The sequence below is a fragment of the Eurytemora carolleeae genome, unplaced genomic scaffold, assembly GCF_000591075.1.
Source record: "Eurytemora carolleeae unplaced genomic scaffold, Eaff_2.0 scaffold55, whole genome shotgun sequence".
NCBI lineage: Eukaryota > Metazoa > Arthropoda > Copepoda > Calanoida > Temoridae > Eurytemora > Eurytemora carolleeae.
In genome coordinates, this window is record NW_019396158.1 from 467528 (window position 1) to 490106 (window position 22579).

At 33.4% G+C, this 22579-nt stretch overlaps 3 protein-coding genes across 4 annotated transcripts in view; 1 reads left to right on the forward strand and 2 right to left on the reverse strand.

The window, feature by feature from the left end:
• Positions 1-1843: 1843 nt before the first annotated feature.
• Positions 1844-7346, reverse strand: LOC111696713 (troponin C, isotype gamma). Its single transcript, XM_023466421.1, has 5 exons — positions 7143-7346; positions 4875-4959; positions 4359-4429; positions 3453-3537; positions 1844-2682 (listed from the first exon to the last, which is right to left on the reverse strand). Exons 1-5 carry the CDS (start codon positions 7316-7318, stop codon positions 2641-2643), a joined length of 459 nt encoding a protein of 152 aa, XP_023322189.1. The 5' UTR covers positions 7319-7346; the 3' UTR covers positions 1844-2640.
• Positions 7347-8555: 1209 nt separating this feature from the next.
• Positions 8556-14711, forward strand: LOC111696716 (uncharacterized). Its single transcript, XM_023466424.1, has 6 exons — positions 8556-8716; positions 9241-9282; positions 10615-10697; positions 11889-11937; positions 12361-12395; positions 13632-14711. Exons 1-6 carry the CDS (start codon positions 8645-8647, stop codon positions 13705-13707), a joined length of 357 nt encoding a protein of 118 aa, XP_023322192.1. The 5' UTR covers positions 8556-8644; the 3' UTR covers positions 13708-14711.
• A 1872-nt stretch (positions 14712-16583) lies between these two features.
• The window catches only part of LOC111696712 (low-density lipoprotein receptor-related protein 2), a 64941-nt gene continuing 58945 nt past the window's right edge, over positions 16584-22579 (reverse strand). For both annotated transcript variants that reach the window (XM_023466420.1, XM_023466418.1), the window contains 5 exons: positions 22214-22486; positions 18274-22015; positions 17927-18165; positions 17740-17845; positions 16584-17349 (listed from right to left, as the gene is read on the reverse strand). In XM_023466420.1, the coding sequence (XP_023322188.1) occupies positions 17146-17349; positions 17740-17845; positions 17927-18165; positions 18274-22015; positions 22214-22486 (4564 nt within the window). In that variant the 3' untranslated portion in view covers positions 16584-17145. The remainder of the gene's footprint in view (positions 17350-17739; positions 17846-17926; positions 18166-18273; positions 22016-22213; positions 22487-22579) is intronic.

The following is a 22579-nucleotide window of genomic DNA, read 5'->3' on the forward strand; positions in this document are numbered from 1 at the left end:
AACATAAAAGTTTCCTATTACCAGAATATTTTTGTGTTTACTTTACAGCCCAGAGACAGTGCACTGCAGTACAAAAAATGCGTACACCTCTGAAATAACTATCTTTACATTATAATTCTTTGAATACCAACAACATTTAATTGTTAAAAAATTTAAAATATAAACAAGGAAAAAATAGCTAATCAGCAAAATATGAGTTTTGGATACGCTATTCACAAACGTAGTCAAGTAAGGTATAAATAACGTAACGTAAAGTAAAGGTACTTATCGTGCAATTAGTCAAAGAATTATAATGTAAACTATTATGTGAATTATCAAAATTGTAAAAATTTCATATTTTTATCCTCCTCTGATACTAGATTTCAATATGTACGCAGAGAATACGCAATAGCAATTAACTTTCCTTGCATTATTACCTTTGATGTAGTCAAGGGTGAGCAGCATATAATTAAAGTGGGTACAAAATGCTGAAAACCGAAGCGTTGAATGACAAAATGCTGAAAAACAAAACGTTGAATGACAAAAAGCTGAAAAAACAAAACGTTGAATGATAAAATGCTGAAAAACAAAACGTTGAATGACAAAATGCTGAAAAACAATACGTTGAATTACAAAATGCTGGAAAACAAAACGTTAAATGACAAAATGCTGAAAAACAATACGTTGAATGACAAAATGCTGGAAAATAAAACGTTGAATGACAAATGCTGAAAAACGTAGCGTTGAATGACAAAATGTTGAAAAACAAAGATCTAAATATCCAAGATTACAGGGTTGGATCTAAATATCCAGGATTACAGCATTGGATCTAAATATCCAGGATTACAGGGTTGGATCTAAATATCCAGGATTACAGGGTTGGATCTAAATATCCAGGATTACAAGGTTGGATTTAAATATCAAAGATTACAGAGTTGGATCTAAATATCCAGGATTACAGAGTTGAATCTAAATATCCAGGATTATAGAGTTGGATCTGAATATCAAGGATCTTACAGAGTTGAATCTAAATATACAGGATTACAGAGTTGAATCTGAATATCAAGGATCTTATAGGGATGGATATAAATATCCAGGATTATAGAGTTGGATCTGAATATCAAGGATTACAGAGTTGGATCTAAATATCCAGAATTATAGAGTTGGATCTGAATATCAAGGATTACAGAGTTGAATATAAATATCCAGAATTATATAGTTGGATCTAAATATCCAGGATTACAGAGTTGGATCTAATTATTCAGAAATATAGAGTTGGATCTGAATATCCCGAATTACAGTGTCTGAATATCTAGGATTACAGGGTTGGATCTGGATAATTCAGGATTACAGAGTTGGATCTGAATATCCAGAATTACAGGGTCTGATTATCCAGGATTACAGGGTTGGATCTGAATATCAAGTATTTTAACCATTCATTTTATTAATTTTTGAAAAGGTTTTTATAAAGATAGTTACAAATTTTTACAACATTATTTTAATAGTATTACAGTATTCCAGTTTTTCCAACTTTGGATTCTTTGGTCCCTGGAACCTTCCCCCTGGGGGGGGGAGGGGAATCCCAGGACCCCGAAAACCCCAAGTGGGAAACAACACCCCAACATTTATTTTTGATATTTTTAAAACAATGGTGTTAAAAATTGTTCATACATTCTTCTTATCTATTCATTAGTTCAGAATTCTACTAATCTCTGCTTCCGTCTGATATTTCTGGTTTGTTGAAAGGAAGTTTAGCCATAGATAAAGATAGATTGCGCATAAGACGACATTTTTCATCTTGAAAGATATAAATGTACAGAGATGTTTCAAAGATATTCCTATTATATAGATTAACTAGGTCGGTTGTGAACATTGGCTGTTCTTATTTTATTGAGTACTTGTGGTGTACATGAGTTCTGTAGAGAGAAATTTAAGTTAGCTTAGTCCTTCTCATATTAACATGTTTCCCATGGGTTGTAGGTTTTACTTAAAAACTGGATAAACAGACCTGTTTCTAAGGAGAGAAAGTTGAGCTTTTCCATAGCAAGCCTAGGTCCAGAGAGGTAAAAAAAACTCTGTTCTCCAGGTAATACAGCGTTGACAGATGAATGCAGGCATTCCTTGTTGAAAATCTTGTTTTCCTCTTGAATTTTCCTTCATACCTTTAGTTTCTTATGTGTGTACGTTTAACTTGGATTTGCCATCTTTCTCTGTCTCCCTGTACTCCTAGTTACTGTTAGAAGCGCCTCTGCAAAGACCTAGGTCCTGATTTGAAAAAGCTAGAGTTAAACTGTGAATATCAAGTATAACAGGATTGGGTCTGAATATCCAGAATTACAGGGTTAGATATGAATATACACGATTACAGGGTCTGAATATCCAGGATTACATGAGTTAATCTTAATATCCAGGATTACAGGGTTGAATCTGAATATTCAGGATTACAGGGTTGGATCTAATTATCTAGGATTACAGGGGTTAATCTGAATATCCAGAATTATAGAATTACTCCATATGAATATCCAGGATTACAGGGTTAATTCTGAATATCCAGGATTACAGAATGATTGGATCTAAATATCCAGGATCACATGGTAAGTACTAGTTTACAGGGGCAGGCATCATCATCTCACAGAATTCATCAAAATCCATAGTTCCAGATCAATCTTCATCCAACTCCTCAATAATACCATCCAGCTCCTCCTTAACATAAATATCATTAGAAGAGACTGTTGCAGTAATTCAAGGGACCGTTCGTTTAAAGTGGGGTAACCCCAATTTATCCTTGAGGGATTTTTGAAGAATAGCTATGAAAAGGGAAGCTATATTTTGAAGAATACCTCTGATAAGGGAGCTATATCTTGAAGAATACCTCTAATAAGGGAGCTATATCTTGAAGAATACCTCTGATAAGGTGAAGAATACCTCTAATAAGGGAGCTATATTTTGAAGAATACCTCTGATAAGGGAGCTATATCTTGAAGAATACCTCTGATAAGGGAAGCTATATTTTGAAGAATACCTCTGATAAGGAAGCTATATCTTGAAGAATACCTCTGATAAGGGAGCTATATCTTGAAGAATACCTCTGATAAGGGAGCTATGTCTTGAAGAATACCTCTGATAAGGGAGCTATATCTTGAAGAATACCTCAGATAAGGGAAGCTATATTTTAAAGAATACCTCTGAAAAGGGAGCTATATCTTGAAGAATGCCTCTGATAAGGGATCTATATCTTGATAAATACCTGTGATAAAGGAGCTATATCTTGAAGAATACCTCTAATAGGGGAAGCTATATTTTGAAGAATACCTCTGATAAGGGAGCTTTATCTTGAGGAATACCTCTGATAAGGGAGCTATATCTTGAAGAATACCTCTGATAAGGGAAGCTATATTTTGAAGAATACCTGTGAAAGGGTAGCTATATCTTGACAAGTACCTCTGAAAGGGTAGCTATATCTTGACAAGTACCTCTGAAAGGGGGGCTAGAAGTTCTGATATAAGTCCTCTAAGAGTATCCATTGTTATAAATCCTTCTCCAGCCCTGTCATATATTCTAAAAAAAACAAATCTAATAAACTATATTAAATGAATTAAATCTACAGGGTTACACATGTTTTCCTGACTTATATAAAAGAAACACTTTTTTACGTTTCTTGACAGATTTTAAAAATGTATCTCTATATTTTTTTTATTTAGGCATCGTTCCCTATTCGTAAATATATCACCAAAAAAATGAAAATCATAAACGGCTCAGTTCACATACAGGGTGTCCCACGAAACATGACAGTTGATGAATTGTTTAAAATGTCTACTTCCATAACTTGCTAAGTTGTTTGATACCAAAGAGAATAATAAAAAAGATAAATTTTATGCCGGTCCTGAGTCATATCATAGTAAAATTGATTTTAAAGTAAAATATATTTGAGATAAATATTTTCTTAACGAAATAAACTGCAAGAAATACTTTATATCTGATACAGTATATGGAAGAAGACATTCAAAACTATTCACCAACTGTCATGTTTCATGAAACACCCTGTAGATCCCGACTGCCAGGAAAAGTTGCATCAATTTTCAAGACTGAGTCAACTTTGGAGATGTCGAAACGATTTGGCCTTTGATTTTACCTCACTAGCTCACTTGTTTTTTTTGTAGCCCTAAAGCTATAAAGTGCTTGTTTTTATCTTTAGTTAAGAAGAAGTAATTCGAAAAATTCTCATTTATTTTTGCTTGAGAGCTTGCAACCTTTGGATCCCTATGAGTTGTGTCCTTATCCCAAAATCTGGGATATTGTGAGCATGATGGTTATTTTGAATTTGGTGAACAATCTCTTCATGATTAATATTTTAAGATTAAAGGAGATAATGTCTCAACCTGAAAGCATCTTTAAGTTCTCTTTTCATAGTTTCTATATCAGGATCTTCCACCAGAAACTTGGCACACAACTAAATATTAGAGGATTAGTTTTATTGTCGTCTTCCATGGAAGAAGTATTTTAATTGAATGAAATTTAATAGGAACGGATTTCCCGTGTCTTTAAAACGAGACATTTAAATCAACGTTTTCAGACTTTCTAGATGAATACTGTTTCATCCTTTCAACTTTTTTTTAGTTTAATATTAAAAGCCAATGCAAAAATTCGACAATTAATTCTAAAATTAATATAATGCTTTAAACTCAAAAATATTGCCTATCTTTCTAATTATCCAAAAATATGCCTTTTTCGGTGTTCCATGTTTTTTTTTCTGTGTTAAATGTGTTTTTATAAAATAAACTCTAGACAGAGTACAGACACGTCTACTTATTAACAAAGACGATCTTGAAGTCATCGCCCAGATCCCATATTTATTGGGACACTCTGTACGTGAATTTATACAACCCACACAGAACCTGACAGAACTCCGCGAACTCGATCTCCCCGGACCCGTCCTCATCTATCTCCGCGAGGATATCCATCAACTCCTCCTTACTCGGCCTAGGCAGGAAGAATTAATCAAACCATTGATTGAGAGTACAGTAGGACCAATTAACAGCAATTATGCAGTTGACAGCTTGACCTAGACCTATTTAACACATAATCAGTTGGTTGTCATACATTTTGTGAAACTGTTTGCTTTATATCAACATCTAGGACTCATAATTTACTTAACTATTGTCTTTCTATTCCACAGTAGGATTTTTCATTTTTTTTCCCAGTACAAAGTTACCCACAAAGGATGATCAAGACTGTAGTAACGACCTGAAACCTTAAAGGGACTGTAAAGGAAAAATGAAAGGGGGTATAGGATGAAACCTGAGAATCTCAGGCGTTAAACGATACATATAAGACTATCTATCTGATGTTCCTGTCTCGAGAAATTGATATAAAACTGTGTCAAAATTATACAAAAACGTATATATATCAGATTTTGTATAAGAGTTGTAGTATTAAACAGGTCATATTCAACAAATACGCAACCAATCTGAAAACGGGTATATCCCATATGAACCTGAGAATCTTAGATTTGCTCCTATTATAATTTTTTTAATTTTTATTTTGCATTTATAATCGTATACCAAAATATTTGACAATAACCCTTGGTGTCAGTGGGCGTGAGAAAATGTGGGGTGTTTTTCAATTTACCCAACATTTAATAAAACTAAAACTTTTAAAAAAATAAATGAACCCATAGTCCAATTGTTGGAAAATCCGAACCGGTCCAAGGATTCACCGGTTTAGTAGAATTCATTGTTTACATTTTTTACCTAAGTCTCGGGTTCAGGATTTAGAACTTAGGTTAGGGGTCATTCGGAACATTTTATTTGAAACGTATTGAGAATCAAATACTCAAACAATATTTATTATACCCCATTGTTCAAATGAAGGGGAAATTGTTCTCTGCCCCCCCCCACCCATTTGAAGTTATTATTGTGTTAAAAAATTACCCTAGAAAAGAAAAATTGTCTATGTTTTTCTTTCTATGAATTGATTGATAATGTATTGGGTTTTCAGAATTTGAAATTTTTATAGACATTCAGTCTAAATTTACCCAATATTTTTGTCATGCTTTAATATTAAAACGATATGGCAGCTGCTATATTTGAAAATTAAAAAGAAAGGTTTTCATAATATGTGATTTATGTATATAATATTACTAGCTGGTGGGTCTGCCCAGGTTTATTTTATTATTCATAGTCGATCATAGTTACTCACATGCTTGGTATCTTAAGTTGTAATCTCTGTTTGTCTGTCTGTTTGTTTGTCCGATCATAACTCAGGAATCCCCTAACCGATTTGCCGATTGGGGAACTCGGGAGACCCACGGGAATGTTCTTAGCTTGGTTTTCAGATTCAAAGTTGAATGGGTTGACTTTTATCGGGCAAAATAGCTAAGTGCAACGCTGGGTTCCCAATCTAGTTAAATCAGAAAGTGGGATTTCAAACATTTCCAGCCGTTTGATAGGCAATATATATTAGCGAAGAGCTTTATTACTATAGATATAATATAGAATATCTAATTAATTTTTCTATTTTATTGGTGTACAAATTGTTATATGTTTTATAGAATATATGCAGCATCTTCATCATGTATGACTGTCAAGACTTTAGAATTCACAAAAAATGTTTTCTTATGAATGAGTAAAAAACAGGATTTTTTTATTGTTTCGGTTTTTAGGTATAAAAACATTAAAATGGAACCAAAAAAATAAAAAATAATTTTTGAATAAAAAAACCGCAAATATTTAAAAAATTAAATTTAAAAAAAATCATTTTGGGGAAAATGTTCATTTTCTTTTGTTTTCCAAAATTTTTTTAAAAATCAAAAAAATTCATTAACAATTGAAGGAGATATTACAATTTTGCAATTGTATCTGAGCGTATGAATACATAAAGTATCTCTGTTATGTACGATCATAACTCAGGAACCCATTTACTGATTTGCCTCAAATTTTGATAAAGGAACTCTTTAGAATGTTCTTAGTTTAGTTTAAAATGTTATGCGGAATCATGCTGCAGATACGACTTTGCAACTTCGTATCTAGTTTTCTGTTTACACAAAAGAGTTTTTACCTTAATATCATGAATATCAAAAAACTATAATTAAGCTATAAATTCTATATAATATTTAATGCATTAACGGGTTCAAGAAATCCTAATCACTCTGTATAATTTCTTACCTGAACCCCATAGCTCGAAGTATTTCATCAAGATCGTCAGCAGACAGAAAATCTTGCTTTTTCGAGTCAAAGAGATCGAAACAGGTTTTCAGACATTTAATCTCGTCGGCCTCGAGTCCAGTGGTGTCATTCAGTTCATCGAAATCTATTCCAGCGTAGGGATCAGGTTTAGACATTGTGATCTCTGAAATGTACCATAATTGACCAAACCTGACACTGGAATAACACACTCCGAGATAAGTTATGAGATAACTTCCATAAAACACTTTGTAGATAAGACTGTAAACACGCCATGGACTGTCCTGTGCGTGTAAACATTCCTCTCACAAACTGCGATACACTTTACTTTATGGTTTAGTTCCTGTTATATTACTTGGTTTTCGTTATCTAAAAAGTAGGGGTTTTTAGTTTCAAACCGTGGTTATGGCCCAGTGTCGTGGATCAAATATGGCATAGTTTGGTAAATGTGAACCCTTTACTATCCTTGCATAAACTAGGATAGATCCAGGTGGGATAATTTTCTATTTTAAATTGACCAGCATATCCTTGATAGTATAGATAGATAGATACTTTCAAACTATAAACTTGAAATTCGAAAACAATATAATATTCTTTCCATTTTCTTCGAAATTTGAAGGAATTTGATGCTAACTAAACCGGAATTTATCTAATCAAAAACCTATTTCTGTTTCATCATGTTACGGCAGGTGTTGGGGGGAATATTTATCCTAAAATAAAGTATTTATGTTGATGAACCTTAAAGGGTTGGACTACTATATATATATTTATTATACTAAAGAAGGTAGAGGTAGAAACATATATATGTCTAATATGTCAGTGAAAAATGTCGGGGAATTTACTTTTCTTTCTAAAATATTTAAATTTATAAACATCTCACCCTGGACATAATTAGACTTCTTAATTCTTTTTCCTCCTACAGGGTGTTTAATCATTTAAACTTTTACCTACTACAGGGTGTTCAATCATTAAAACTTTTTCTACTACAGGGTGTTCAATTATTTAAACTTTATCTGCTACAGAGTGTTCAATTATTTAAACTTTACAGAGGGATTGATAATAATAAACTTTTCTAACAATTGACATTTTTCATTTTTCTGGATGACCAACTTTTGACATTTTACCTACTATAGACTGGGTGTCTATTATTGACTATTGACATTTATTCTACTACAGGGTGTCCAACAATTGACATTTCTTCTACTACAGGGTGTCCAACAATTGACATTTATTCTACCACAGGGTGTCCAACAATTGACATTTATCTTACTTCATGGTGTCGAGTTTAGAAAAGAATTGAATTAAATGAAATTTCGTTTCCAGTCCCTTGAATATTTTAATTTCCTATATTCAGATGTTTCAAAATCTAATTAATGATTTACTTCCGGTTTTCCTCCTGTTTACTTCCTGTTTGCTTGCTGTAAGGATATTTTAGTGTTTGATTTAATATTTCCAGTTGTTTATCAGATGTGTGCATTGTAACTATGACGAATATATTTTTCAACATTTCTATAATAGTTTTCCTGACTAATGTTTTAGTATCAGCTTCTATTCAGGTATTGTTTTTTTTCATCATAAATGAGAGGGTGACTAAATATTTATAAAAAAAATCCATTTAAAAAAACAGAGTGGCATGTTCAATTCACAACGTCGTTACCTTTAAAAGCGTTGTCTGGTCAAAAATGCATCAAAAACCATTTATCGAGTGATATGTTTGATTCACAACGGTAACCTTAAAAGCCTTGCCTAATCAAGAATGCCTGAAATATCCAAAATTTTCTTCAAAAAAAATGTTTATTTTTAATGGTGATATGTCTATAAAGTATCTTCAGAAGCACGGGGAGAAAATTGTCAGCATATTTCGAGCTAGAAATACGACGATATTTTCAACATTATTGATCAGATAACGGGGTTCATAGGGTACAGTTATGAATATGGCGTGCGCGTCTCTGCATGGTTTGTAGCTTGAAATTACAACAACTTTCTCTTTAATTCGTTTATTTTTCTTATGAAAACAAAATGACAAGATTCTTGATGACTGTTTTTATTCTTCTTTCTTCTTAAATAATATTTTCTGTAGACAGAGGAGGCCTGTAGTGTCTCCCAGACATCAGACACCGAGGTATAAGAGTTTTTAAAAATGTTGCATACATTTTCTAACCAATTTTTATCAAATGTTGGTTAATTCATTCATAATTATTCTAAATATAATTATACCAAAAATATCTTTAAAACGTCTGAGATGTAAAGAACTTTGGTTTGACTTCAATTTCTCCAAAAATGAAATTATATTTACAAGATTTCCAAACTTGGAAACCTAAGAAACGTACTTGCTAGAATATCCTACCGTTTTTATTATTATAAAGATTCATTCACAAACAAATAGTATAACATAGTATAGTAAAGTAATTTATTCCAGTAAAATCAGAATTTTCCCTGCTTGCTCCAACCGGACATCAAAATATTTCAATTGTTTCTTAACTAACGTTTCACTCAGATGTCTACAAATGTTTACAATGTAAACTTTAAGAAAAAAAACAAAATTAAAATTAATTTAACTGTTTTTATTACTTAAATTACACAAATCAACATTGTTTTGAAATTTACGTACTCTTATCATAAACCTGAAAGTAAATGATGGTCTTGATAAACTTGGGAACTACGAGAATACAAAATCATTTTCTTTATTTTTGAAAAATAAAAAATTACAGTTTTTGCATTTTGCATTGTAAGGATCTGAACTTTCCAAAATGTAAACGGTGTGAGGAACTTTGACAAGCCCGGGCATTGGGCAAATCTGGGTTCTGGGAGATTTTGGTTATAATTAAAGGAAAATGGGACATGATTAATCCCGATTATTTTAAGATACAAAACAGACTGAGACAAACTACATTTAAAAATTGAGATATACATTTAGTGTTTGAGTTTAATATTTTGAGTATAAATATTGTTATTGGTAGCGTAAGAAGAGATGATAAGTTTCTATATTAAAAGTATATTGGCGGACTTGAAGAACAGTTTGTAGACCCTTATAATCCTAGTTCTTCTGCCCCCCCCCCCTTCCTTCTAATCATANTAAGAGTATACTGGTTGACTATTAAGAGTATACTGGTTGACTATTAAGAGTATACTGGTTGACTATTAAGAGTATACTGGTTGACTATTAAGAGTATACTGGTTGACTATTAAGAGTATACTGGTTGACTATTAAGAGTATACTGGTTGACTATTAAGAGTATACTGGTTGACTATTAAGAGTATACTGGTTGACTATTAAGAGTATACTGGTTGACTATTAAGAGTATACTGGTTGACTATTAAGAGTATACTGGTTGACTATTAAGAGTATACTGGTTGACTATTAAGAGTATACTGGTTGACTATTAAGAGTATACTGGTTGACTATTAAGAGTATACTGGTTGACTATTAAGAGTATACTGGTTGACTATTAAGAGTATACTGGTTGACTTGAAGAAGCTGGATATACAGTTGACTGCTCAAGAAAGAAGAATACAGAACCTAGAATACAAACTCAGGAAATTTCTTCATTTTACAGGACAGAGCGATCTTAAAAGATGTTTCCGCGTAATTTTAGTAACCCTCCAGATTTAGTAATTATGCATACACGATGGACAACACAATCTGAATCAATTTAGATTTTTACATGTCAAACCCAAAGTGCCCATTTCTAAATCAAGATTAAAGAGTTGTCTGGTGATATCTGGAAAAAAATCAATTTAATTAATTTCCTTCCTTGTCTCTGTTGCATAACTTTAACTTTAACAGACTTATCCATTTTTCATCTTCATTTTTCATCTTCATTTTTAATCTTCATTTTTCATCTTCATTTTTCATCTTCATTTTTCATCTTTATTTTTCATTTTAATTGTTCATCTTAATTTTTCATCTTCATTTTCATCTTTATTTTTCATCTTCCTTTTTCGTCTACATTTTCATCTTTATTTTTCATCTTTATTTTTCATCTTCATTTTTCATCTTCATTTTTTATCTTCATTTTTCATTTTTATTCTTCGTCTTCATTTTTCATCTTTATTTTACATCTTCATTTTACATCTTCATTTTTCATTTTATTTTTCATTTTCATTTTTCATTTTAATTTTTCATCTTAATTTTTCATCTTTATTTTTCATCTTTATTTTACATCTTCATTTTTCATCTTCATTTTCATCTTCATTTTTCATTTTATTTTTCATTTTAATTTTTCATCTTCATTTTTCATTTTATTTTTCATTTTAATTTTTCATCTTCATTTTTCATTTTATTTTTCATTTTATTTTTTCATCTTCATTTTTCATTTTAATTTTCATTTTAATTTTTCATCTTCATTTTTCATTTTATTTTTCATTTTCATTTTTCATCTTCATTTTTCATTTTATTTTTCATCTTCATTTTTCATCTTATTTTTCATCTTCATTTTTCATCTTCATTTTTCATCTTCATTTTTCATCTTCATTTTGTCACAGTTGTGAATCGGACTGTGCTACTTTTTCAGAATTCACTTGAATTCGTTGATTTTCAAAATAAAAAATAAAACAATTTTTTACATTTGTACTTTTTTACAGAAAAAGTATTTGAAACAATTAATTTTTTCTTTTTTAAAATTATATTATTTGCAAACTTTTATTTTCAAATCAATAATTTTTTGTAAAATGAGTTCAACTGTATTGATGCTTATATCTGTCTGATATAAATGAAAAAGAATTTAGAAAAGATGAAGAAGTTTTTTCATGTATTCATCAATGCTTGCATTCACAGGTTTATATTTTTCCTTATATACAAAAAACTTTATAAAAAATATTTTAAAAATGCCAGAAACTGTTGTTTATGTTCATAAAAACATTATTTCTCATGCAGGTTTATCTAGTTAAAAGTCAAATAAAAAATTTACATTTTTTTTCTACTTTGAAAATATTTTTGATACATAAGTTCACATAAAATATATCTTAAACTATCCCAAATAGATATTTTAAACCCAAATGGTAAAATGTTTTTGGTTTTGTTAAAAAAAACAGGATTTCAATCAACAATGTCCTCTAGTTTTGTTCAATTATCAAATCTACTAAATTAAAATCCTGAGCAAGTGAATATAGGGTATTTTTGAAAACAAGCAAAAAAAATATGTGTGAATTATTCTCATAACTTTATAACAAAAATAAGATTATTTATTTATACATTTAGGAGAGAGAAGATAAAAGAAGAAGGCAGACAGATAGGTTGGTTTATTAATTATTATTATTTTTGTTAAATAATTTATACTATCAATAATAAAATTTAAATAGATTTGTCACATCGATTTAAACAATTATGAAAATCATGCATCAACCATTGAATTCTATATACCACCTTTGTCCTTTACTGTGCCTTATTTTAAGTAAATAATGAAGATTTTAAGTCTGATCATAGCTAGAAGAGTTCAGTGAGAACCAGAAAAACGTACTGTGGACTATACACTTCCTCTGCTGCTTTAGTAATTGTAAATTTGCGTTACAGTCCAAAGTAGGACTGGAAAGGTTGGTCCAGCTCGGATATTCAAATGTACACCGGTTGAGCGTGTATAGAAAGTCGACTTTGGGACTCAAAATATGGCTTAATCAGTTCAATGAACATAAAACACAGAAATTGTTCAGTGTAAACAGACCTATTATATTTTATAAGCGATTTAAAAAATTACAAGTAAAACTATTTGCTTCGTAACAACATCAAATACACTTAATTGATACTTTTATGTCGTCTTTCTATTCCACAGTTTTACAAAAGAATTTCGAAAGTTTTTGAGAAAAATCATGTTTTTTCAACAATATGTCTGAACAACATCGAACTGAAAACTAATGCCGCAAACTCTGATTTTTTAACCTAATGTCGTCAATGTTTGAAATACCCTCAGGTTAAAAAGATATTTCTTCTCATCCTTCCTTTTTTCTCTTTTCTTCTCATCCTTCCTTTTTCTCTTTTCTTCTCATTATCCTTCCTTTTTCTGTTTCTTCTCATCCTTCCTTTTTCTGTTTCTTCTCATCCTTCCTTTTTCTGTTTCTTCTCATCCTTCCTTTTTCTGTTTCTTCTCATCTTTCCTTTTTTCTCTTTTCTTCTCATCCTTCCTTTTTCTCTTTTCTTCTCATTATCCTTCCTTTTTCTGTTTCTTCTCATCCTTCCTTTTCTGTTTCTTCTCATCCTTCCTTTTTCTGTTTCTTCTCATCTTTCCTTTTTCTCTTTTCTTCTCATCCTTCCTTTTTCTCTTTTCTTCTCATCCTTCATTTTTCGATTTCTTCTCATCTTTCCTTTTTTCTCTTTTCTTCTCATCCTTCATTTTTCGATTTCTTCTCATCTTTCCTTTTTTTCTCTTTTGTTCGTCTATGTATTCTAAACCTTTTGGGGTAGGGCTGCCCCTTAATTACTATATTCTGATTCAGGGCCCATTTGGAAAGTTCAAAGTTAAATATATTGTATTCCAGGGCCCGGATAGAAATGTTGGAAGGACATTTAAGCTGTATACATGGATGTATGCATCTCAATCCAAGTTTATCATGATATGTTTTTGTTTTGAGCTTATGCAATGTACAGGGGGACCCACAAAGAATAAGACTGTAAAGACGACAGGAAACTCTTAAAATATGACGATCCCAAGCTTTTACTAAGTATTATGCATTAGATAAAGTAATCTAATGGCTTACATGATGATTTGGAAAAGAAAGAAACAAGTTTACAGTTGAAGGTAATCGTGAATGTAAGGAAACAGACAGTATAAATTCCGTACAATCGTCTCTGAAGTCTCATCCTTTATGGGTAACCTTGTACCTGTATTCTGCATGTACTTTTTTATTGTATGACATACGTCATATATACACTACGATAAACATACATCTCTTAATAATCTTGAAAATATTACTGTTTGTTTTTATTGAAAATATATTTTTCCTTCAATTCTTCTTTCCTCCTCCCATCAACACATTCTTCACTTCTTATCCTTCCGTTTATTCTCCCATCAACTCTTTTCCCCCTCATCCCAGACTGTTCTACCATCATCCCGTTTTGTTATTCCTTTAATCATTCTCCCATAATTTTTTGCTTTTTCAATCCTCCCATCCCATCTCCCATCTGTCTCCTCATTACTTCTCTCCCCTCCTATGGCTTCTTCCCTCTTTTTATCATTCATTCATTTACCCACCCTCTACCATCCCATCATCTTGCCTTTCCCTTTTTTATCCCCTTATTTGCTCTTTACTTTTTCCCCTTCACATCCCGTCATCTTCCCATCCCCCTTCCCATCCCGTCATCTTCCCATCCCGTCATCTTCCCATCCCCTTTCCCATCCGGTCATCTTCCCATCCCCCATTCCGATCCTGTCATCTTCCCATCCCGTCAACTTCCCATTCCCCTTCCCATCCTGTCATCTTCCCATCCCCCTATTAATTCTCTGCCAGTGTAAAGTAAAGTATAATTGCTCCAACTTCAATACTCTTCCAATTAAAGTTAGGACAAGGGATCCAGGAGTGTCAAATTCATGTACGTACACAAGCATTGAAGCTCTTGGGTATAGAAAAAATATTATATGGGAGTCATATTAAAGTAAACTTGATTTCAAAGTAAAATCTTTTGGAGGAAAAGATTTTTTGAACGAAATGAACTGCAAAAAACCTTTAATATCTAATACGGTATATGAGGACGACATTCAGAACTATTTATCAACTGTCATGTTTCGTGGGACACCCTGTATTATCCAATTAGATACAAAAACTTCTATAACCATCGGAAATCGAACAGAATTTGCAAGTTGTCTAATAAACATCATGCGATGTGGAACTCACTCTTTTGAGTGAGGGAAAACACACCGCACCTTTTTTCGTCCGGCAACAAATTACGTCACAATTCACCATTATTTCGTCCGGACAAACCTTTTTTCCGTCCGGCATTGTTTTCATTTTTTTCATTATTTTATTCGAATTTTGAGCCCCATCATGTTGTATATAATGGTTTAAAATATTTTATCCTGTTTTTTTAAAGAAGGACATCTTATGAAGGTACAGGGTGTCCCAATAAACATGGGAATTCAGTGACGAATTCGATATCGTCTTTTTGAATAATTCTTTGATTTAGTAAAGTTGAGAAAGCTGTAATCTGTATGAGTTTACAATTTGCTTGTTTATGTTATATCTGCATAAGGTTTTACTTAGTAAAAAAAGAAAATTACTGTTTACAAACAAAGTAAACTTGTTTGTCTTCAATGTGATCATCTTGATTCTTGCAGAGACATTATAGACTCATCTTTACAGCCATTTACCGTTTTCATTAAATAAACTCTAGCAGACATAATAATTGTGGTTTAGAAATGAGGTATTATGTTAATGCTAATTCATATCAAAGACGATATCGAATTCGTTACTGAACTCCCATGGTATTGGGACACCCTGTACAATAGACATGAACAAATTCAAGGAAACTTTTATTTCATAGAACCTCAAGAAAATCAAAACCCCTTGCTCCTTTCCAAAATATGTTAATTATAAGTCTTAAATTCTAAAAGTCCAATCGATGATCACCTATAAAAGATGCAGTTAAGGAGTAAAATAAGAAAATAACAGGAAGGTGTTTGGTATTTTCCTTTTCGAGCTAGATTGGGCTTAACTATCGTTTTTCCTCTTCAAACAAAATCAAATCATATTGAAAAACATTACGTTGCATAAATTTTGAAAAGTGTTATAAAAATATACATCTAAAACACAGAAGCAACGCCTGGAAGAAAAAAGGTGTGGTCGAAAGAAAAAATGGTGAATTGTGACGTCATTTGTGGTTAGGAAGAGAAAATGGTGTGCTGATCCTTCCCCCCACTCCTCTTGTTGAAACACAACAAACTCATTTGTGAAATAGAAAATTAGATCAACGAGATTTTCAAGAATCCATGACCTACAGGGCTAACCACATTAAGGATGATAGTGATAATGTAAAGACGATCCGAAACTAATAAGTATCCTGCCTTGAACGTGGTCTTGAAATGATTCTGATGATTTGGCAAAAAAAAATGTTGCACGTAATCATGATTTTTTAAGAAAACATACAGTATAAGTTTCGAACATTCATCTCTGAAATCTCATCCTTTGTGGGTAACCCTGTTGATAGCTTTTACTACTTACAAAATGTTGTGAACAAATCAAGTTGATGTCATAAGAATTATATTGCTTTGTCTCGCCTGCTGTGCTGTGATTTTTTTCTTAAAATTTGTGTGTTTTTATTGCAACTTTTAAGCAGTCTTAACATAGATATTTACGAGTTTAAATTTTTTGATATTTGTCCTTCAAAGACACAGAAACATCCCTGGAACTTAAACATAATTTTTAATCAAATTCTAAAATCAAATATATCATATATTCATAAAATGTTAAAACAAACATGTAATTAAAAATACAAAACAACTTGGACGGATTTATTGAAAGATAAAAATCTAACATACAATTTGGCATTGCGTTTTTATACATATTTATAATCAGCACAAGGTTTATAACATATTTAACAACTTAAAATTGTCGATCATTCAAATTACAGTCCTAGGGATAAAATTTTTACTTTTTATTCAGTTGTTTAGTTTATAATGAATATCTAAATGCATAGTCGTGAAGCTGAATAATTAAAATTTAAAACTTATTGCATAGTAAAATTACTGCTTGTAAAATCTTGGTTTGCTTAAAAGTAAGTATCATTAAAGAAAATGATATATCAATATATTGGAATGTAAAATAAAAATACTCCTGGATCATCATGTCTTTATCTGACATTTGTGGATGTTAAGTGCAACATAACAATCCCACAATTACGTTGTTTATCACGTCTGAGTATCACACATATTGGATATAACCAAACCCTCTCTTATTGGCTTCAATTCCCTGGAAAATCCGCCAAGCATTTTAGAATAAAATCCACTAGAAGTTAGCGGATAAAATCCACGAGTAAATTTTTGTAAATGAGAATGTTTCACTAGCATTCACTGTCGTCTTCAACTAGACATTGTGTGTCCTTGCCAGTGTCTATCGTCACAGGGTTTAGTTCTCTGTGAACTCCAATATTTGATTGTGATACATGAGATGGTACTGGTTCTTGTCTACCGCTCTGCATATCATACATGGGATTAGAGAAATCTCGGTTAGAATCACTCAACCCTCCCAAACCGACTTGGGTTTCCTGAATATAGGGAAAATAAGAATATTGAAAGTTAAACGTTATTAAAATATAAAACTTAAAATATTTTTTTAATTTATTAAAAAAATGGCAATTAAAAAAAATTATTTGAATGGTAAATTTACCTAAACTATTAAAACATGCAGTTCAAAATGATATAAACACTAATCAAATGGTAAAAAAGGCAACATTTTCATTTCTATACACTGCTTTTGTTTTAAAAAAAATAGTAACAAAATGGGGCCGTGAAGAACGATTTAAATATAATTCTCATTTCAATAATATCAGATAAAAATATGAGTAGTGCAAACCAACTCATAATTCTAAAATTATAAAAACTGTGCGCCTTATTTTTTGTGAACCCTCGCTTTAAAGTGTACACTGTGCACTAACCTTTCCCGGATTAAGTGGAGGAGGACTGAAAGTTGGCCCATCAAACTCGACATTAGATCCATCACGGAATGAAACACTGTTACTCAAACCACCCAATATCTTGGTCCTAAAACAAACGAAATCATATAAAAAGGTTATTTTTAAATAAGAATTTTTATTCGATATATTTGATTTATTAAATACTTACTCTCCGCGCTTCCTCTGGTAGTAAACATAAAGCCCCAGGGCGCACAGAATAACGATAATAATGAGAATGACCGGAACAGCGACAGCAGCTGATGATGTTCCCGCGCGGGTGATTGTCTGATCCCGTCTGATGTCACAGTAATGGCCGACAAAGTTCTCAGTGCACACACAGCTGGTCTCGCCGGATACGGTCTCCTTGCAGTAGCCGCCATTCTGACAATGACAAACCAGGGGTTCAGCCTAAACAATAAAGTGTTATTAACATCATTTTAAGAATATTATTAATAATAAAATAAAGGATTAATAAAGATTAGATAATAAGAATCAAATTAAAAACAAAAAAACCACCTTAGGAGGTTCTATTGTTGCGTCACAAGTCTGTTTATTTCCATCAGTATATCTAAAATTGGTCGGGCACAAGCATCTATATCCTCCGTGAACCAACAAACAAAGATGTGAGCAACCAGATGTTGAACATGGGTTATCCAGTGTCAGATTATACTTGAGAGGATGGAAGACTTTAACCGCTGAGGATCCTTGAATATCTCCGGCCACTATTACAGGCTGGCCTCTACCAAACTTGTCCATTTTTACAATATTCAGTCCTCTTGAGTTCTCAGACACCCAGTACATCATGGATTCAAAAACATCGATAGACAAGGGACGAATGACGAATGGAGATCGTACAATGACATGACGCCTTTCTCCTGTTCTTGACATGGATTCAATAATATTGGCTTTAGCATCAGTCCAGTAAATAGTATGGTCCATTAGGTAATCAATGGTCAAACTTGTTGGACGCAGAATTCTCTCAGAGACAATTATTTTCCTGTTGCTTCCGTCCATCCAGGCAGATTCAATCTTAGGTTTATTTCCAGCATCTGCCCAGTACATGAAACCCAGCTCAGGGTCTACAGCAACACTGGTAGGATCTTCTATTCTAGAGTCAATGAGAACTTTAGCATATCTACCGTCTCTTTTAGAAACCATGATTTTACCACCTGAATACTCTGTCTCCGTCCAGTAGAGATTCTCTCCAACCCAGTCATAGGCAATCGAGGATGGTTTCCCGGATTTACTTGTTTGTTGAAGGTATTGAGGATATCCGATCTCAGCGCCAGGATGCATTTGTGGGATTAAAGATCTTTTTACGCTCTTATCCTGATCATCAACCCAGAATATCATGTTGTTGTAGGGGTCGAAATCAATGCTGGGAATTCTTTCTTGCTCTTTAATAATCTCTCTTGCCCTGTTGCTTGCTCCTAACTCCAGACTGATTATTTCATCTTTATTGACAAAAAATAGTTCTGCTTCTCCACGAATAGCTTTGCAGACACCAGAATTTTCATCAGTAGCTTCAAAATCAGGTTTGCATGAACAGGCAAACGTTCCTTTTTGATCAGGATAGTCCGCATTCGGAAAATTTGTGCAGATTTGTGAACAGTAATTGTAATCAGTTTCACATTCATTAACATCCAGGCATTTTTTAGGATTATTTCGATCAATGATGGATCCCTTGAGGCAATGACAAATATATCCACCACCTGGGATATTGGAACAGTTCTCCTGGCAACCACCATTGCCTTCAGAATGATCACCACATGAACCCGCATTGTGGCAACCTCTTTCATCACTACCATCACCACAATCATCATTTAGATCACACATCTTTGACGCCATAACACATTTGTGATTTGCACATTTGAACTCGTTAAATTGACAAGGAACATCAGGTTTGGCACCACAGAGAGACATGTCATTTTCATCACTAGCATCAGCACACTGTTTGATCCCATCGCAAAGGCCAGATTTGGGAATACATTTCCCATCTGCGCACTGGAATTTATCCACTTTGTCGCAGGTGAAATTTTGGCAAATTCCGGCCTCTTCGTCAGAACCATCCCCACAATCATCAATATCATCGCAGAGGTCGGATAATCTAACACACAGATGGTTCGCGCATTCAAATCTGTCCTCGGGACAATATTTGCCACCAGGGAATCTGGGAGGACATGTCAACTCATCAGACAGATCCTGACAGTCCTTGTCTCCGTCACAGAGAAGTTCCTTCTTGATACAATGTCCAGAGTTACATTTAAACCTATCTTCAGGACATTTGTGATCTTTGCAGCTGCTTTCATCACTACCATCACCACAATCATCATCATGATCACACTGCCATCTTGCAGGAATACATTTATCATTGCCACATTTGAATTCTGATTCTGAACATTCTCTGTATTTTCCAGAGCATAAATCTTCACTCTCATCTGAATTATCTCCACAGTCATTTTCAAAGTCACAAGTCCAGCGCTGAGGAACACATCTATTGTTTCTGCATTTGAAGTCTCCCTTGTCTTCGCATTTAGGACAGTTTTCAGCCAATTCATCAGTTCCGTCTCTACAGTCGTCCTTTCCATCACAGAACAACCATTCTGGAATACACCTGTAGTTGGAATGGGATGGACATCTTCTCCAGCCAGTTGTACAGTTCTGATTTCTACAAATATGAGCAGGTTCATCACTGTCATCGCCGCAATCATCATCAAAGTCACATCTCCACAAAGTTGGAATACATTTGCCATTGTTACACTTGAACTCTGTCTCCTCATCGCATTCTCTGTTGTGACAAACATCATCAGCTTCATCACTGCCATCAGCACAATCAGCATCACCATCACACTTCCAGGCTCCCAGCACACATTTTCCAGTTGATTTACATTTAAACTCATGTTCAGAACATTCATGGCTACAGTGCTCTTCATCACTCATATCCCCACAATCATTCCTCCCGTCACAGATAGCAGTAACCAGGGTGCAGTTATTATTCTTACACTGGAACTGACCCTCCTTACATTCTCTTGGAGGGCATGAGGCAGGCTCATCACTTCCATCCTGACAATCCTCTGATCCATCACACTTCCAGTAGAAGGGGATACATTTATCATCAGATCCTCCACACCTGTGCTGACCCTCTGTACAGTTAGGAATACAGGTCTTATTATCTCGAGTTAGGATAAAATCGTTAGGGCAGGCGCACATATACTTAGTTCCCTCCATATTGTTTGGAGAGATGAGACAGAGATGTGAACAACCACCATTCTGGTTTGCACACGGATTATCATATTTTATTTGTCTGCGTGGATGATAAGCATGAATATCATAAGGTCTGTGTGTGGTATTTCGGAGAACTGTGTAGTCGTTTCCAGTAAATTTATGAGCTTTAAGAATTGCCTTTTTATTCCAATCCGTCCAATAAATGTAATCATCCATGATTGTTATGGCAAAAACATGGGGAACAGAGTTTCCCTCCAGAACCATCTTTTTGTTATTTCCATCAAAATCTGAGAAAGCAATATAATCCAGATGAGCATCAGCCCACCAGATCTTCTCAGAAAAATAATCTATTGTCAGAGCATTAGGCCAGGCCAATTTGTCTCCTTGAGTTGTAGCAACTATTCTTGTCATGTTTGATCCATCCATTCCAATCCTCCCAATATAAGCTTGAAGATGCCAAGAAGTGAAGAAGATATATCCAATGCCGGGATGCACCACCAGGGCTCGGGGATCATCTACATTGGTTTTCAGAGTTTTCCTGTAAGTACCATCCAGCTCACTTACACTCAGATGCTTAGTGTGTCGGTCCAACCAATATAGTTTCCTTCCTACCCAATCCACTCCCATACCCTCCAAACCATTGCTCTCATGACGGATAATATTGGTTCGATCTTCAGATCCAACTTTAGATTTAAAAATGGTCTTGGCGGATACATCACAGAAATAAATTTCCTCCTGATCGTAATCATAGTCAAGTGCAACTACGTTTCTTAGATTCTGAATGACTAGGTTGTATTCTCTAGCATCTGTGGACATGTTCCTGAGATAGTATTTGTTTGTAAATAGTATCCAAGGTTCAATATTATCTGTTCTCTTGCAGGTTCTAGAATCGGGTTCTTTAGTGTAAAACTGAGCGTCACATTTACAAGTGAAATCTCCCTCTGTGTTTACACAAAGTTGGCTGCATGGTTTATCTGCAGGGGGGTTGATACATTCATTTATATCTATACACGCCTTACCATCCTCCATCAGTCTAATTTAACAAGAACATTTAAGCTTTAAAAAATAAGAATTTCGGAATTTTTTTAAACCAAGAAATATAAAAATCAAAAAGACATTCTTCCAGTAATTCCAATGGTCCTTTACTCAACTTAACTAATAATCCCTTTAAAAACCTTTTATAATTAAAAATAAGAAAGAATCTTTTAACTAGTTAGAATGTTCTAGTTTCCTGTATCCGGAATTGCATTTGCACTTGAAGGATTCTTTAGTATCAATACATAGATGTTCACATCCATTCGTTGCTACATTCTCACACTCATTCTGCCCACAGTGCAGGGGTTCGTCGCTCTCGTCCCCACAGTCGTCCTTTTTGTCGCAGACCATGTCGTAATCAATACATTTCTGGTTTCTGCACAGATATTGTCCGTCAGTACAAGTAGAGTTAGACTTGTCACATCCTACTTCATCAGAGTGATCTCCACAATCATCCTCTCCGTCACATCTAAAGAAATGGAAATTTAAAGGAATTGGTCTCATATTCATTCATTCAAAAAATGTTTGCTATTTTGATATTTGTCTTACATAGTGTATCTTA

What these genes read in the sequence shown, in the direction of transcription:
- LOC111696713 (XM_023466421.1), bottom strand. Translation starts at nt 7,318, where the DNA reads ATGTCTAAACCTGATCCCTACGCTGGAATAGATTTCGATGAACTGAAT. An exon ending in CTTCGAGCTATGGGGTTCAG is followed by an intron (nt 4,960 to 7,142) that starts GTAAGAAATTAT and finishes CTTCCTGCCTAG; the next exon opens with GCCGAGTAAGGAGGAGTTGA. An exon ending in AGTTCGCGGAGTTCTGTCAG is followed by an intron (nt 4,430 to 4,874) that starts GTTCTGTGTGGG and finishes TCTAATATTTAG; the next exon opens with TTGTGTGCCAAGTTTCTGGT.
- LOC111696716 (XM_023466424.1), top strand. Translation starts at nt 8,645, where the DNA reads ATGACGAATATATTTTTCAACATTTCTATAATAGTTTTCCTGACTAAT. An exon ending in TAGTATCAGCTTCTATTCAG is followed by an intron (nt 8,717 to 9,240) that starts GTATTGTTTTTT and finishes TATTTTCTGTAG; the next exon opens with ACAGAGGAGGCCTGTAGTGT. An exon ending in ATCAATGCTTGCATTCACAG is followed by an intron (nt 11,938 to 12,360) that starts GTTTATATTTTT and finishes TTATACATTTAG; the next exon opens with GAGAGAGAAGATAAAAGAAG.